Source organism: Vombatus ursinus, unplaced genomic scaffold (assembly GCF_900497805.2).
Source record: "Vombatus ursinus unplaced genomic scaffold, bare-nosed wombat genome assembly UNPS02006874.1, whole genome shotgun sequence".
NCBI classification, from domain to species: domain Eukaryota; kingdom Metazoa; phylum Chordata; class Mammalia; order Diprotodontia; family Vombatidae; genus Vombatus; species Vombatus ursinus.
Window position 1 is genome coordinate 8668641 of NW_020946652.1, and position 10415 is coordinate 8679055.

The window sequence follows — 10415 nt, forward strand, 5'->3', positions numbered from 1 at the left end:
CGGCCCGGGCAATCAGGGAAGAGCCAGGCTTTTGTTTTCAGTCACATGATGAATCACTTTTTATTTTGCACAAGAAGTTGTTATTATTATGGAGAGATCACATGTTTGGTATTTGGAACACACACCCTGATGGGAAATCTTGAGGCCAGAGCTCGGTGATTCATTGTGCTCAGGCCCTGTATTGCTGGATCTAACTCAGGCATTAACCAGCTGGGAAGCTTTGCAAAGGGCTCCGAATTTCATACACTTTTCCTGCAGCAAACAGGGTTGTGAAGAAAGCCGGCCCGAACTGGTCAGTGAAGAGCCAGGTGGAGATGGCCAGCGTGCTGCTGGTGATGTGGACTGGAGCTCAGGATGGCCACCTCTTCACGGCCATCCAAGAACAGGGGCCTTCCCAATACAAGTGGGGACTTTCAATGAAGACACCCATCAGCTTCATGAGTTTCTAGAGCCCTGCCGTTTAATCAATACAAAACATTATGACAATTATTCCACAGGAATCAAATCCATTTTATAAAAAGAGGTTCACAAAACAATCAATAAGCATTTATGTGCCAAGCTCTGCAATGACGGCCAAGTAATACGATGATTCTATTTATACTTAAAATCTCACGCAGTCAATATTGAAAGCATGCAACTCGCTGCAGGGGACCCTGGAGAGCAGCCAGGCCCTTCCACTCAAGCCAAGCCCTCCACCCCATTGCTCCTCTGCCTGAAGCAAGGCCAATTCCTTTTCCACACGGCAGCCCTCCTGGCATCTGCAAGCTGCCATCAGGTCAACTCCAAGTCTCCACTTCAGGCCAAATGGCCCCACTTGCTTCAGCTCTTTCCATCCGCTATCACTTCCAGCCTTGCGGCATTCTGGTCACCCTCGGGCTGACCAGTGTCTTGGGGAACTGGGTGTTCAGGAGGAATATCAACTTCCGGCAGGGTCTGAGTAGTGTCTTAGGAAGCCTTTCTAGCAGCTTCCCTATTAATGAGTTGAAGATTAAAAACACTTGGGGATCCAAATCTTTATGGTTGATTTTACCATCGTTATTCTGCAAAGGAGAGCAACAGGTGTCTACAGCTGTCTGGCTACAGAAGAACCGCCACCCCACAAAAGGGCCGGGGACCATCCCTGGACTTCACAGAACTAGATGAATAAGGGGTGTGGGGCTCATCGATGACTGGTGACTGCCCCCCCCAAATATCTAATAACACAAAGAACCCCAGGAATGGCAGTGGTACTGTGGTGGTCAGGCACTCCGAAAGCAGCCACTGAGAACCCCACAGCCAGCAAGGGTGCTGCTGCTGACATGATACCAAACAATCGCTTGCATTCGATACCCTCGACTTCCACAGCTGTCATCTCGGATGGCCTGTTAAAAGCCTGGTCTTGTGGCTTGAGAGTTAGGCCTACTATATTGCAGCAGCTTAGCTGGCTGACTCTGTTTGGGTTTGGAAAAGCACACTGTAGGGCCACAGACTCCCTCCTGAACCCTGGCCAGCTCTCCCGTCAGCATGTTTATGAGCCCAAACAACCCTAAGCAACCATCTATGATAAACTGGCTCAAACTCATCCGTGTTCCTGGAAAGGCATTCAGTATATCTATGCCACCCTGCTGCCAGTGGCAGACCAGTCAGCTATGTCTTTGGGCCTTTTCCAAGATGGTAGTTTAAAGCGTGAGATCGGGAGAGAAGCCAGGTCCTAACTCTTGGTACCAACGCCCTTTTCCAGCTACTAAAGAATGATGGTGTTCACCCTCTCCTTGCCCACTAGGGAATCACTAAAAGGGTGCTCCCAGGAAGGAGCAGTTGGCGCAACAGGGTAGTGACTGTGCTCAGCTTTTCCTTCTTGGAGGGTGGCTCTGGACCAAGGGCCACTGCCAGACTGCATGCCAAGGCGGACTCAGGGTCCTTCTTTTCCCCACTACTTCCAAGGGGTCTGGGTTCCCCAGGGGCCTGCTTGGAGATCAGTCCACCCCTATCGATGAACGGACAGAGCATATACCCAAGTGAAGAAATCAAGATACCATCAGGAACGATTAGAAAAAGCAAGGCCTCTGGTGCTCTTCAGCTGTCCCCCTGGGGCTCTTCAACTGTCCTCCTGGGGCTTTCCTGCAGCAGCACCAGGGCAGCACCAGCTGCAGCATCCACGTCCTGGCCATAGCAGAAGGGGAGGGGGAAGGCCTTCTCCACTTCCTGCCTCAGCACCTCATTTCTGGACAGGGCGCTGCCACTGCCAATCACCCGTTCTATACCCCACTCTTTCAGCTGCTGAGACGGCAGCATGGCATGGATGTTCTGAGCGATGCCACGGCATAAAGCTCTGGTCACGTGCCCAAGAGAGAGATTGGAGGGAGAGATGCTGCTCACAGACGCCAGCTCTTCGGGAAGGTGTCTCTCTCCCAAGAGAGTCGGATTAATGGTGAGCTGGGTGTCTGTCTGGGCCAAGGCCGTCTGGATCATCTGTGAATAAATAAGCGTCTCCAGAACATCCAATCCTACCAAAATAAAGAAAATGTCAATGCACCCAGTCAGCCCTTGGGTGTTTTCCCTGATGCACTGAGAACACAGATTTCCTGAGTGGGAGGGGACAATGAACTGTCCCCTCCCACCCAGGGGCTCGTTAGTTCAGTGGTGAGAAACAGTGCCAGGCTCACGGGGTCTGACACCTGCATGAGCCAAGCAGATTTGCGCTGCTCAAGTCCCAAACCCAGCAAAGCATTTTTAGATATGAACTAAAAACCTACTGTGTGCCAGGGTTTATGCTGGGATACAAGTCTCCATGGCACCCTGAAGCCCCTCCCCTGCCCAGCGAAGGCCCCTAAAGGTGCGTCCCAGGGCAGTAGAGGCCTTGCTGCTGTGACCTCTCCAAGATCTCCAAAGAATGCTGTTCTACTCTTTGCCACCGCCGTTCTTACGGCAGACAGCAGGACCCCCTGCTTCGCTGGAAGGATGCCCCCACTCCTGCCTCCAGAGCCCCACTTCTTCCTTCACTCAGGCATTCTCATCCCCACCCTCTCTGTGCCGTTCACTCAGCCCCAGCCCCTGGCCAGCTTCCACCATGATCACCAAGTCCAGAGGCCTTCCTGCCTGCCCTCCAGGTGCCACACCTACCCCAGCTCCCAAGGGTCTATCTGTCCTCTCCTGGCCCTCCCCCAGATGTCTCACAACTCCAGGCCTCCATCTTTCTCCAACTCTGCAGCTGCGCCTGGCTCCTCGCTTCCTGGGCCTGGCATGTTGGGACTCTGGGTCTCACCCCTCTCCCAGCCCCAAGGGATACCTGCACGTCCCATTGTCCTCTCCTCTGTCACATCCTCCCCTCTCCGCTTGCTCTACAAGACCCTTCCCATTGCCATCTTAAACCACCTTCTGAATGACACCTACCTCTGAGGGCTGTTCCAAACGCTCTGCCTGACATTCAAGGCCCCCTGTACACCCAGGCTGCCTCTTCTCTAACTCGGTGAAGGCGTCCGCCTCCACCTGTGCCCTTGAAAGCCCAGCAGGACCTGGGGCAATGGAGCAGCAGAGACTGAGGCCCAGGCTTCCCTCCGGTGTGACCACTCTCGGCCTCAATTTCCCCATTTTTTGAAATCTCTGGGTCACACTCCTCTAAACTTTGGATCCCTACCAGCACCTACCACGGTACTCTCTGCATGCAGTGGGTGACTGACATGTGTTTGGCAAATGTCAAACAAGTGAACTTTGCATGGCCATCAAGAGACTTTACCACCCTCCCCCCTTGGTTACACCCTTCCCCCCATGTACTCTGGGAGCCAGGAACTGGCCTCCTGGCAGTTCCCTGCATGAGACCCTCTATCTCCAGACTCTGAGTGTTTGCACCAGCTGTGCCCCCTGCCTAGAATGCTTTCTCTCCTCCACTGTCTTTGGGCCTCCCTAGCTTCTGCTGAGTCTCACCTTCTTCAAGAAGCCTTTCCCAGGCCTTTCACTGCTTCTCTCCAATCTGTCCTGTCTGTACAGGAGCTCCCTGAGGGTAGGGACTGTCTTTTGCCTTCCTTGTATCCTTAGCCCAAGCCCAGGGCCTGCACACACAGTAGGTGTTCAATCGATGCTCCTCTGCCCCAGGGGCTGATTTACCTAGATCCGCCATCCACTGAGCCAGCATGGTGACAAACGTGGCCAGCACGTTGCCACCATTGAGGGATGCAGCTACTCCAAGGTAGGTCCGGTTGAAGTAGGGAAAGTAAGCCACTGGGGCTGAAGGATCAGAGCATTTTGCAGGCTTGAACCCTGGAGGCATGGAGGCTGCCAGTTGCACGGAGGTGCTGATGTTGAGAACTGAGCACCCAGAGAGGAAGACTAAGTTAGTCCTGGACCATGACCCTGAGCGGCCAAGGCGGGGCCAGGTGGGGACTGAGGGACTGACCTTCCCTTGCCTCGCTGGGCTAAGTGACATGCTTCATCGGGCAGGTAGGGGCAGGGGTGCTGGTGGGGGCATGGGTCACAGCTACGGGCAAGGGCAGGGTCAGGGTCAGCTTTCTTCAGACAGAGGCTGGACCAAGTCCAGTGTGTGAGCAGTAGCTCGCACACAAGGCCAGGGAGGAGTCTAACATGCCACAGAAACAGGCTGGCCAGGAAGGCATGCAGAACCAAAATCCCCATCTCTGCCCGCCAGCACTGTCTAAATCACAGAGTGCAGGCCTGGTGCCTTCTCCAAGGAGAATCTCACTGCCTATTTCTTGGAATCACCTGATTCTGAATAAACAAGGACGGTCTGGTCTGGTTGATGGACACACACTGTAGGATGGTGCTGCCAAATGAGTGACGGCATCACTGGCAGTACTGCCTGCTCTCACCTGCGTCCGTGCTCCGGGACATACAGGAGTACACGGAGCACTGAAGGTCCCCCAGGGCCACGCCGACTTTAGTCCCCTGGGGGATACCGAACCACTGGTGGGTGCTCTGCCCTGCTATGGCACCAGCCTCAGCCACGTCCGGGAGCAGGTGGGTGGGAAAGCCAGACTCTTCCAAACTGTAAAAGAAGGCGGCGTCCCGCCGCTGCCTGGGGCACCGCCTCCTCTAAAGCAAAACGGGCTTAGGGGACCCAGAAGCTGCACCTGTGCCTCCAAGGGGGCCCCCGCCAACCCCAAGGGGAGCTTCTGCAGGCCCGACTGTAGGGAGGGGAACGGGGAGGGGGTCCCCAGAAACCCATCGTGGGAGATCGGCAAGAACGAAGCCAAGATGGTGCCAGGGCACCAGAGACCCGAAGCCAGCCGGCCGAGCACTCAGGGGGGAAGGGCAGCCACAGCCTCCCCCTTCCCGGCGGCCCACCGCCCACACCCTTGGCAGCAGACTCCGAGCGGCGTCAGAGACTCACATGTGGAAATTCCAGCTCCGGCTGTCCGTGTTGAAGTACCCCCAGCTGGCTGCATTGTGGTCAGACATGACGGGTCTCTGGAGGCCGCACAGCATGGCCACCACGTAGTCCTGTATGGTGCCTGCCGCACTATATGGCTTCAGGAACTCGGGGCTGTCGGCAAAAACGAAAACCACGTGGTGTGCCACCCAGGGGTCTGAATCGGAGCTAGCATCCCCCAATCGCTGCTCTAAGGAGTTAGTCACTGGACGCTGCCGCCAGGGCCAAAGTGGCAGAGCCTCCTGGGCTCTGACCCACACTTCTGGGGTGCAGAGAGAGGTCCTGAGAGCTGAAGCCTGGGAAGAGGAGCCAGGAAACCAGGGCAAGGCAATGGGAGGGGGCCCGCCTCCCCTGCCCTTGAGGTGACGGCAGGACACCGCTACGGGGGGAACGGGGATGAAGTGAAAGAAAATGCTTCCAAAGGTGAAGACCCAGGTACAAGGAAGCCCTCTGGCCTCGGCCCCCAGGGACGCAGAGGCTCCACTCTGGGGCCCTGGGGCCTACCTGTGGCGCAGAAGCCAGTAGATGGTAGCGGAGCCAAATCCTGTCGCCACACTCAGGTGGGACTCGGGCCGCGGGAGGGATGCCAGAAAGCTGTTGGTACAGCGGCCATCCTGCCAGGTAATGAGGCGGCTGACCTGCTGCGGCTCAAAGATGCCGTGGGGACCGCTCTTTGACCAAGAGCAAGCTGAAAGGAGCCACGTCTCTGGACGCTCAAGGCCTGACGTGACACAAGCCACGGCGGGGCCGAGCCCGTCCCAGCCCCAGCCTCAGCCCCGTCCCGCTTCCTAACACTGCCCTCAGAGCTGCTTGACTGAGGATGTGGCTGCTGTGGGGGGAGATGGCCAGAAGACTGGGCCTCACGTCAGGTCTCAGACACCAGATGGGGTCCCCGTGGTGCGCACCTGGGCTCATCTCTTCCTTGCTCTCAGCCTGTTTCCTCAACTATGGAGTGAGGTGAGAGTGCTGTTGGGAGGCTGGGCACGTGCCCAGCACAGTGCCCGGTACACAGCAAGTGCACAATCAATGCTTGTGGCTGTAGACTACATAGGGTGGGGAAGGTGAAAAGGGCCTCCTCAGGGCTAACACCTAGAGGGAGGGGGCGGGACCCCTGAGCAGGGGCAGCCACGGATCCCAGGAGGGATGGCGGCCAGAGGCAGAGGCCTGAGCGTTGGGAGGGCAGCCTGGGGATGCGTGTGTCAGGCTCTGGAACCAGGCCCAAACGTCCCAACCCTGCAATATGCTAGCTCTGTCCCAAGAGGCCCAAGAGGGGAGGGGCCCCACGGGCAGAGACACTTGGCGCAGCTGGCCCTGAAGACAAAGCCGCCTGAACCCCACCCTGATCACTGCCCCGGGCTCTTTGAGTGGATGCACCGGAGGTCAGGGGCCGCCAGGGAGAGGGCCTGGACTGCCTCACGACTCAGTCACCACCTCAGAGCTCACAGTGCTGACCTTGGCCGTGGGAGGAGTGACTAAGACCCCCACGGAAGAAGAAGAAACTGAGGCAGAGAGGAGACGTGACTTAGTTACCAGGGTCTGAGGCAGCCCTGACCCCAAGGCCAGGACTTGCTCCCCTGTCCCGTCTGCCCCGCCCCGGCCAAGCTGTGATCCAGTCCTGAACCAGACGCCCCTGAGGGAGGCACCAAGTGGCTCCTGGCTGCTGCGACTCCTGACCCAGGGCCAGACTGGCCTCTGCCCCCTGCCCTTTTCAGGGTGGCTGCCATGGAACTCTCAGTGCTGGAACAGGGGCCCTTCCCCCTGGGGTGACAGATCCATTACCTTGGTGGCTTTTCCAAAACATGACCCCGTGCATCTGTCCTGACACGCCGATGCCACGAACACTCTGCAGCTGCCACGCAGGGAGAGCCCTGAGACATTCGCTCAGAGCCTGCAGGATTCTGCGCACATCCTGTTCCCGGCCCTGGAGACACCGGGATCAAGCCACGAGTCACGGGGAGGCCCTGCACGAGGGGCTCAGCTCGGCACCTCAGACTCAACAATGAGCAGCAGTGCCCAGATCCAGGAGAGGCTCCAAGGCATCCGTAAACACTGGTATGACACACGTGGGCACGCAGAGGCACACGTGTGAGCACAGACCCACGTGGCAGACGCAGGCACGTGTGTGAGCACAGACACGCACACGGCACACACACGAGCACAGACACACATGGGCACACGCACGCTCTGTCTCTCACTCTCTCTAGCAGGATGGCACCTCCTGAACAGAGAGCCCGGGAGGGGAAGGAGGCCCAGTTTCTCTGCCTCTCATGCAGCTCCCACTCCAGCGGGATGTGTGTGAGTGTGGGCAGAAGGCAAGGTCTCAGGGGCCCCAGAAAACAAGAAAAATGGAGCAGCATATGCTGAGAACCAAGCAGCCCCAAGGCGTTCTTTCCCCTCCTCTGCCCTCTGCTCTTTTCACAAGGTCATCTCTACGAAGGACAGCGAGCGGGGACCCCCGGAGAGCACCTACTACATGCCTGGCCCTATGTCAAGGCTCAGGCAAAGTCAGAAACAAAGGTCCCTGCCCACCAGGTGCAGGCCAATGACCACGTCCCCCCAGATGTATCTAGGGCAAAGGGGGGGATCCTTAGGGGAGGCAGCTCAACGAGGATTAGGACAGGCTTCTTGTAGAAACCGTGCACGTAGTAGGTGTTTACCAAACGCTCTGTTCATTCACTCAGGGAGAGGCCAGACTGGGGGTCAGCGAGAGTAGAGTCAGTAACCCCCGGGAGCCGATGAGGTCACCAAGTGGAAGGAGAAGCTTCGTGGGCTTTTGGGTCCAGACTGGCTGGTGATGGACAAAAGCACAGATCTCCGGGGCACCCCACCAAAGACCTCCCCTCCAACCAGCCCCTCCACTGCAAACCCAGGGCACTGTCTCCCCAGGAATGGGGTGGAAGGTGGAGATCGAGATCGCTCGTCTCCACCGCAATCCCCGTGGAACACGGCACGTGGCTGGCCTGACAGCACCCGTGGGGGTGGGGGCAGGCGCGCTGCCTCCTGGCCCAGCACATCCTCCTTTCTCGGTCTCCGGCTTATACGACTCGCTCTCTTCCACCCCATCTCTGCTCCAGGCTCTTCCAGGCGCCGATTAAGCGCCCACGCTGGGCCAAGAGCGTGGACCGCCCAGCCACTGCATCTTCTCATTCTTTTGCTGGTTTCTCTGGGCTGGGAGGTTCCAATTCTTCAGGGTCTCTCCCGGGGAACACGAGCTTCTCACGAGCAGGAAGTCTGCCTCCAGCATAGCCTGGCCCCATCGAGCCTACCGTGCCACACGCAGCAGATGCTGAGCTCGCCCGACTCCACAGTGCCCCAGGGCTCCCTTGCTGGCCGGTGGCCCTCTCTGAGCCTCTGTCTCCTCATCTGTAACGGCCCCTTTCCCCTCTCAGTTCAAGACGTGAGGACATCAACAGTGATGTGACGGCTGACTCAGATATTCTGTGACAGCCAGTCCAGCCGGCCCATGAGCCGCCTCAAAGAAGCACGTGGTCTCTCCACATCTCGCGACCCGTGCATGCTGAAGGGAGGCCCATGGGGGTGCCCGGCCAGTCGTCCTTCACCCATGCCCATTGGCTTCCCTCGAGCTAACCCTGCATCCCAGACGTCGGGCCGGTCCTCTTACTTTCCATCAGTGACGCAACCTGTTCTCTGCTCTCCTGTGCTCCCCAAACCACACGAAAGCCAGGAAGCCCCACCTCGTGGCCTGTGGCTGAACATGTCAAGTCGAGACACCCCTGGCATCGGTAATGACTGTGCTTCGAGCTTTGTGCCTTAGTTTACTTTAGTTTCAATCACGTGCACACATCCGTGCTTCCAAGTACCTAACAAACCCTACTTTTTAAATGAGAAGCCCAACCAGATCTTGAGGACCAGCCGAGGCCACAGAGCTTTCATGGTTGGTTGTCAGGCAGACCAAAGGGGCAGGGCCTGTGAAGATCCTCTCTCCAGGGAGACTGCATCGCGTCGGTGGGAGATGACGTCAAACCCGAGTTCACACCATCCACCTGCTGGCGTGGCCGAAGGTCCACGGCTGGGCCAGGGGCATCCGCTTCATCGGCTAGCGTGTGATTTTAACTCGGCCTCCACCTGTCTCCGCTGCACCCCCCGTGCTCGTCCCCCACCTCGACTCCAGGCCCCACGATGGTGCTGAGGACAGGGGCCACCAGACTGGAGTCCTTCCCCGTGACACATGCCAGCCAGTCGCTGACCCTCACCAAGCAGTTACCAGGTGGCAGGCTAAATCTGGGCCATCAGACCGGGAGCTCCTCCGGGGCATCTTCTGGCCCATGCCACGGCCACACGGGCACAGCGCTCACATCCCTGGTTGACTTCCAAGGGCCAGCGCACACCTTTGATGACTTGGCCACTGGCCACGCCCTCCTGAGAGGGCTTCTCTGGACCCTCAGGGCAGAGGCTTTTGCCTGGGGCTCCGCCCAGGTTTCCCTTGTAGCCCCATGTGCTCCATGCTCCACATTTCCAGGCACGTGAGCCCCAGGGCCCACTGTGTCTCTCACTCACTCCCTTGCAAGGCTGCGAGCCCCCAGAGGAGGGTCCCGCCAGCCCACCTGCCAGATGCAGCAGCAGGCATGCACCTGGGAGAACACGGGCAAAGAAAAACTCCCCTCCCCTCCAGGACCCGGGTCCTGGGCAGAGCAGCGGCACCAGAGGCTGCCGCAGAGATGGGCGCCCCCACCCCCCCCACCGGAGCAGAAACTGCAGAAGCAGCAAACAAAGGTGGGAAACAGAGGCCTGGCCTCTGGGGATGGGGTCAGGTGTGGCAGTGAAGCAACACTCCACCTCCCACCTCTGGGCCTTTGCCTGGGCTGTGCCCGATGCCTGCCCTACCCTCCTTCCCCTCAGGACCGTGGGTCCTCTGCAACCGCTCAAACACTGCTCTCTGGGTCAGCACCGCCAGACTTGGACCGGGAGCTGGGCGGGGATCGGGGTAAGAGAAGGCACAGGGAGGGGAAGCCCGAGAGGCCCCGCCCCCAGGGGCCCAAAGGGAAACCAGGCCCCGCCCCCAGGGACCCAGAGAGAGACCAGGCCCCGCCCC

At 58.4% G+C, this 10415-nt stretch overlaps 1 protein-coding gene across 2 annotated transcripts in view; it reads right to left on the reverse strand.

The window, feature by feature from the left end:
- Window positions 1–434: 434 nt before the first annotated feature.
- Window positions 435–10415, reverse strand: part of SHPK (sedoheptulokinase) — a 10286-nt gene continuing 305 nt past the window's right edge. Inside the window, exons 1-8 of one of the 2 annotated variants that reach the window (XM_027848778.1) lie at window positions 7142–7467; window positions 5867–6050; window positions 5324–5476; window positions 4803–4978; window positions 4084–4284; window positions 3373–3494; window positions 2016–2451; window positions 435–1040 (exon numbers count right to left, since the gene is read on the reverse strand). In XM_027848778.1, coding sequence (XP_027704579.1) covers window positions 2056–2451; window positions 3373–3494; window positions 4084–4284; window positions 4803–4978; window positions 5324–5476; window positions 5867–6050; window positions 7142–7175 — 1266 coding nt within the window. In that variant the 5' untranslated portion in view covers window positions 7176–7467 and the 3' untranslated portion in view covers window positions 435–1040; window positions 2016–2055. Of the gene's footprint in view, window positions 1041–2015; window positions 2487–3372; window positions 3495–4083; window positions 4285–4802; window positions 4979–5323; window positions 5477–5866; window positions 6051–7141; window positions 7468–10415 lie in introns of those variants that run through there. The other variant, XM_027848777.1, reaches the window with a different exon arrangement.